Here is a 7,016-nt window from a genome sequence, read left to right as displayed (position 1 = left end):
AGGAATTAGCCTCTATAGAGGAATTAGCCTCCTTCCCATCGCATATATAGTGCTATCCAGCGTGACGTGTGAACGACTGAAGCCAATGACATTATTGGACCATACCAATGCGGCTTCAGACTTGTCCCAGCATAAAAGGCATATAAAATCATGCCAACAGATGGCTCACGCAGATTTAGTGGAAGAGAACATTTCGAAACATGGTCTTTCAAATAGGAAGAGCAACGCGCAATACCGACGCGCCTGGAAATCTTTTTTTAAGCTCGGAAGTTCGCTGCTACCCAAAAACGTGGACCTACATACATTTTCAATACCAAATATCCTAGAAGTAATAACAAAATTGCAAATCTCTATCTTCAATATTGCGAGGATTATCATGAATTCAAAACACAGGGTGACATGGCTGAAACGCCATATAATTTTATTTCGATCAAGAATAAATATACTTTATGGGGTCTCCGTTGAGTATTTCAAGGCGTTGATAATAGAATGACGCCATACACCATAGATATATAAATATATAATGAATATATTAATTATTGTAATTATTCACTTTTACTTAAAATATCTTAATATTTTTTTGTTAATAAAATTTTACGTATTGTACTAAATATTAAATTTGAATGAATAAAAAAATTAAAAACTATCTGATGCTCCCAGCTGCATATCTATCAGCAATAATAGCTAAACATGCATTATTCATGTTCACATGCGTATTTATAGATATACGAATATAAACACCAATCGACCGCTACCAACCAACAACCACTTGTTTTCTTTTCATTCACACAAGTTCCATGAGTCCAATGTATTCGCACATGAGAGGAGAAAACAAACAAAACATTGGCACGCATTAAGTCAACTCATGTCAATTTCGAGGCGAACCAAACGACTCCGAGATAAATCAAGGTTAATAGAGGCTAAATAGCAACAGTTCTGTGTGCGGATGCGAGGACAGACAGAAATTTGTTGTTTGCCAATGGACTAGCTATGTATGGAATGTTTGATACGCACGCACATATTGGAGGAATGATTCGCAATAATGCTGGAAATCGCAAATAATATTGCATAAGATGTAAAGATAAACAACAGACAGTAGAGAAGGGGGGCGACTGGACGGGCACGTTACATATTATCCACAGACGGAGGCAATTTTCATATTCAGATCCCATAGACGACAACAAAGGATATGAATCACTACCACACACTATAGCACACAATCCAGAGGATGATTATTTCTACCAAGGCTGTATGAGTTTAACATTTAACAATAGCACAACAGTTTTTATTTTTGGTAGTAATTCAATTCTCAATGAATATTACGACCTAACAATTATCGATTATTTCCACATATGATGAACGGTATTCACAAATTTTAGTATAAAATTATTTCCAATTAATTTTTATTACCATAATTTCGGTTCTACGTTGTTTTTCTTTCTGAGATATGCCGCCACGACGATGCAAAGCACAGAACGAACTGAGGCTGAAAAATCCACCAATTTTCCTATTTTCCCAATAAATTTTGAAAACAGAGGAATATAAAAACACACAACACACGAAAAATATTTTTCTTTTCTATTTTATTTTTGTTTCTTGTGTTATTTGTTGTTGTTTTTTGTTATTATTTTGTTCCGAAGAGATCGAAATCAAAGTACGAAGCCGCCGTGTTTTAGTGGCAAGGCATGCCGCCGGCGTTTAAATCACAACATTCATCGCTTGGATTTGTAGATGTTTTACTTTTGTTGTTGTTGGTTTCAAAACAACTGGAACAGGTCTTAACTGAAAGGATGTGGTATCCATTAGCACTCCAGTATTTCAATAAATCTCCTTTCTACTCTATAGACTAGCATATTCGTTGCCGAGCAAAAAAAAAATACTTTAACGGCGTAAATGTAGGTTTCCTTTAATCAATAATCGATTTTGCCATTAATCGATTCATATATTTTTACACTAAATCGATTTTGTTATCTCTATTTATTTTCTCAGCTATTTGTCTCAAAAAAAGTTTGCAAGCAATTCATTGCACACCAACAATTTATTTTCACTTATTTTCAATATCCCCCCAATATTTATAAACAAATAAGGTACAAGGTGCAATAACAACAACGTCAACACGGTAAAGAGTGAAATTCGAAAAATAATACATATTACCTGTTGATTTCTGGTATATTTTAGTAGCTAGACCGGACGCGACTCAAACACATCGATTTCGGTTGAAAACTAAATAAATAAAAGTTTATATTACACAACCTTTGCACAGAAGCGAAAATTAACTAAGATAAATCAAATCACTAAAATGAAATGTAAAAATAATGCAAGTGTCCACATAAAAATAACGTAAACAACGTGCATTCCGCGTCTGCTGCCATAGCGGCACTGACCTCCAATTATGTGTGTACGCGAATAGGAAGTGCAAAAATTAGATCAAAAGTAATGACGTGCTGCTAACAATTTGTTTATACAACAAAACAATAGACGAATAAAGCCCAACAAGTAAAAAAAAACGACTATAAACAGAAAAAGCCGGTGGTCCCGCAGAATCAATTGCCAAATAAATAATTGATTTTTTGCATTAGGAATGGTTTGGTCAACACAGGTGTCATCTCCATGTAGCCTAGTGAATAAATGACTTGCCAATTGTTGATAGCGTTAAACAGCTGTGACAAATTGTACTTTTGTCAATTTATGATTTAAAAGGAGACCCTAGCGGCATACAAAGCCTTTGTGTCAGAATTGATCAAAATAATTCAATTCGTTTATATCTAAGTGACCAGAGTCGATTGTCTTCTTCTCTATATATCTCGCATACCCTTCCTGGCAAACTTGCAACCTCCTATTTGTTTTTTAGTTTACCAATAGCTAATTCCATATATATTTTTTTAATTTCAGATCTTCACATTTGGCAAAATGTTACCCAGACAAATACCACCACCAATTTCACAGGAGAATCCATTATGGGTCTCTTGGCATGATACACAAATTATGGCCTCATTGGATCCAACAAATGTTATGGATTATTTTTGTCGTAAATCAAATCCCTTCTATGATCATCTTAGCAATAATGAAATTATTCGTATGCAGCGTTTAAGTTTGGATAATTTAAAGTAAGTCTTTTTGTTTGAATTAAAAACACATTACAATTTTAATTGTATGTTTCTTTTCTAGCAATATGGTCGGTGTGGAATACATATTGCTGCACGTTCATGAACCCATTTTATATGTTATACGCAAGCAACACAGACACAATCCACATGAGGCAACACCAATGGCTGATTATTATATTATTGGCGGTACGGTATATAAGGCACCAGATTTGGGAAATGTTATAAGTTCACGTATTGTAAGTTGGAAGAAAATTTGATTTTATATAATAATTTTATATTTAAATATACGTTGTTTTATTTTTTTTGTAGTTATCAACTGTTACAAACCTACAATCTGCATTTGAGGAAGCCAGTAGTTATTCACGTTATCATCCAAATAAGGGCTACACCTGGGACTTTAGTTCAAATAAGCAACGTAAGTTAAAACAAAAACGATATTTTTCATAACACTTCATCAGTTGATATTTTTCGTTGTTGGTTCCTGGACAAAAGCAAAACATTCAATCGAACTTTTACAAATCTTAATGTGCCGATATTTATTTGTATCGAAATCCGATTGACTGTAGAGAAATATTTCTGAAAGTTCCGACATATCAATTTTAACCATATACTATTAGTTATTCAGCAGTTTTGACTTGGATTGCATTTTTACAACACTTGCAAACATTTCAGTGCAGGAAAGTCAAAAGTGCAGATATCTAAAATTACTTACCTGCCTCAAGCTGCTCGTATATGAAATCACTGCATAAATAGGTGACAATTTCGTGAAAATCGGTTCAGATTTAGATATAGCTCCTTATATATTTTCGTCCGATTTAATGTAAATGGTGCGCCAAAGTCCCTAAATATCTTTCGTTCAATTTCATGTCAACGTTCGTTCGAAAAGGCGACGTCTGTTAGGAGACTATCAGCCTTATTCTGGATATTTGCTAGGGAGATATCTCGCATGTAAAAAATTTTCGCTTTCACATTCTCGCCTTATTCTGAATGAATAGGGAGATGCAAAAAATGCGAGATGCAGATTCGAGTTTTCGAAAATGGTGGTTGAAAAAAAGATTCGTGTTGCCATATCGTAAATTAAGTTGCGCTGTGTGTGGTCATATTGTAATTTAAGTTGCAATGTGTGTTGCCCCATTGTAATTTAATTGTGTAACATTTTTCAATATATTATTTATTGATTTTTGTTATTAAAAATTGTTACTTTTTATTGTTATTTAAACTTTATAGCAATACAAATGTCAAATATCAAGAATCCCCTGTATAAATGCTTTGTAATTAAATGAAAATAAATTAAAGTTTGAAAATATGGCAACCTACAATATGGCTTGTGAAACAGCTGTTCATTGTTTTGATGCAATTTGTTGCAACAACTACAATAGATTACAAATAAAAGAACATTTTTTTATGATGGCAAAAACACAACGAATAATAGGAAGAAATCTGCGATTTAATTAATTAATTCACAGTTTATTATTTCACTACATAATTGTGTGCCTTTTTATTTAATTTTGATATTTTATCTCCCCAAATTCTTAAAGTGGTCAGTTATGTTATGATTTGCTCCTACTCCTTTATTTCTTCCTTCAAATCATGCACACGATAATTTTGAAAAAAAAAAATATTTTTTGTTCTTTCATAATTTTTATTTCAGTTTTTCACTGTTAAGCGGCTCATCAGGCAAATTTGGTTTTTCCATAATTTTTAAAATTTTTTTCTTGAGAGACAGATCCTCACACAAATATCTGTATTTCGCCTCCAAAATGCATCAAACTCGACTTAAATATTCTTTATTACCTTCATACATTCTTGGGCAATACTTGGTTCAGCATGCATCGTTATCAATAGGATTTCCAATGGCATTTTATTGGCTGTTTTCCAGTTAAAAATTTGCTTACTATCATTTATAATATTCTAAATCGTCATAGAATAAGTATTGTGTAAATATTTTTCATAAAAATAGTTATTACTTATGTTTTTGTAGTCAACTCCCCTTAAATTTATTAGCGAAAAATTTCGCACAAAATTTCATCTCATCTGTAATTCAGAATACCTAATTTTTCGCCAAAGCGGATTTTTTCGCTTTCGAACTTCATTCAGAATAAGGCGAAAGCGAGAATGCGAAAAAATTCACAGGAAAATGTTGTTCAGAATAAGGCGAAGGGAAAGAGCGAGTAAATTCACATGGAATTGACATCCAGAATAAGGCTGTATGTAGAATATACCAAATGTGATGAAGGGTATCATATAGTCGGCCCAGTCCGACATTACTACTTTCCTTACTGGTATTTATTTTGATATTATCTGTGCAGCTAAATACAAAAATTTTAAGTTAGTAGAGGGAAAAAGTACAAATGTCCGAAGCCGTTATATTTAATGTGCAGGTATGAATGAAATATTTGAGAGGGAATCTGAGAAAAAGTGCCAACGAGATACATTTTCTGCAGCTAAATCCAAAATGCAATTACGAACAAGCCAGCTATATCAAAACTAATGTAATATGTTTATATCACAGTAGGGCCCATCCGAACGGTATCGGACGATAAAATTTAATACATTGCTTTCATATAAAAGACTCTTCCCAATGTAGTCCTAAACGTATTTTCCAATCGTTGTGTTTCGGGTTCTACCTTTGACTATTTTTACATAGCCCTCATATACAGATCCCGAATTATTTCAAGTATATTAAAGTTTCTAGAGCTACGTTACAATTGTAAAATCTGTAATTTGGCCAAAGGATAAAAGGCCTCCTCGCAAGAAAATTTCAATATAGGTTCATTAATTGACAAGCCACACAAAGCGGTTCCGTCTCGTAGTTCTCCCGAGCTTTGAGCTATGTGAGTAAAAAATTTTTGAAAATGTGGAAGTAAATAAAAACCAATTCCAAGATTTTTCACATGACTGAAGAGTCGATAAAAATAAATTGCAAGTCATTTGTTGCATTTTGAAAAGGTTTCATTGTCTGCAGTCAATTCGGATGTTGTTCATAGGGTAAATTTTTGTTTTCGTCGATAACAACCTCTTTTCAGCGTCCACCAACGTTAGTGCTTATTTTACCATGACATAGCTTTACGTGGAAAAACTTGTCGTCAATTGGATTTTTCACCCAATTTTCTTAATTTAAGTACTAATGGTCCGCCCGGTGTGAAATGAATACATCCGGTTTTTCAAGGGGATTTAATTCTAGTTGCGCGTACTATGTGTCTGTCCGCTAACCTATCAGCTAGTCTGATATTCATCATCTCCATTAATGTCACAATTTATTTTATTTCCAGTTGCCGATAAAAACAAGACCACGGCTAAAAAAGAAACCACTGCCAAAGATGACAATGGAACCGTTTTTCAAATGCAACGAGTTGACATGTTATTAGCGGAATTATTGCGTAAATTCCCACCACCTATTCCTCCAATAATACATCAACAACAACAGCAGTTACAAGATGGAAATATTAACAATCCGGAAGGGAATAGTGGTAATAATCCCTCAGAGGCAAGTCCAACGGGTGGTAATCAACAAGCCTTAGATATTAAACAAGAAAATGTCGATATGAAACCACCACCAGAGAAAAAACCAAAAACATAAGACTATGTGAAAAAAAAAATTTTTTGTAATTTATATTTAAATATTAGAAAAAATATTTTATTTAAGCGTATGAAATGTTGATTAAACATAGAATTAAAAAAAAAATAATGAAAATCCGTTTGATATAAGGAAATCATGTGTCCCTTTTTTTCTCTCGTTGTATCATTTACTGCTTGCAGTAATGAATTTAATTGATAATTATTAAGTGGGTGTGCTGCTGAACGCCTAGGTGGCCTCCATATAAATTAATAAAATTGTGTATAATAAAGTAATTAATATAGGTAATTTTTCCATTCCATTTGTATAGAGATTTTTTTATGTCATTTGCA

At 33.1% G+C, this 7,016-nt stretch overlaps 1 protein-coding gene across 1 annotated transcript; it reads left to right on the top strand.

Annotated features, from left to right (window-relative positions):
- The first annotated feature begins 2,910 nt into the window (after positions 1-2,910).
- Positions 2,911-6,698, top strand: LOC133325409 (mediator of RNA polymerase II transcription subunit 6-like). Its single transcript, XM_061534178.1, has 4 exons — positions 2,911-3,107; positions 3,169-3,343; positions 3,417-3,522; positions 6,380-6,698. The coding sequence occupies exons 1-4, from the start codon at positions 2,911-2,913 to the stop codon at positions 6,685-6,687; spliced, it is 786 nt and encodes a 261-aa protein (XP_061390162.1). The 3' UTR covers positions 6,688-6,698.
- Positions 6,699-7,016: the final 318 nt, after the last annotated feature.

This window comes from Musca vetustissima, unplaced genomic scaffold (assembly GCF_032173495.1).
Source record: "Musca vetustissima isolate MV318-11 ecotype Yass unplaced genomic scaffold, APGP_CSIRO_Mvet_v1 utg257154, whole genome shotgun sequence".
Classification (NCBI taxonomy): domain Eukaryota; kingdom Metazoa; phylum Arthropoda; class Insecta; order Diptera; family Muscidae; genus Musca; species Musca vetustissima.
Note: the sequence above shows the minus strand (reverse complement) of the source record. Positions and strands in the feature narration are given on the sequence as shown.

Excerpts from the sequence above, each read along its gene's own strand:
- LOC133325409 (XM_061534178.1), top strand. The coding sequence starts at position 2,911 with ATGTTACCCAGACAAATACCACCACCAATTTCACAGGAGAATCCATTA. Across the intron at positions 3,344-3,416 it reads ATGTTATAAGTTCACGTATT|TTATCAACTGTTACAAACCT; the intron begins GTAAGTTGGAAG and ends TTTTTTTTGTAG. Across the intron at positions 3,523-6,379 it reads CTTTAGTTCAAATAAGCAAC|TTGCCGATAAAAACAAGACC; the intron begins GTAAGTTAAAAC and ends TTTTATTTCCAG.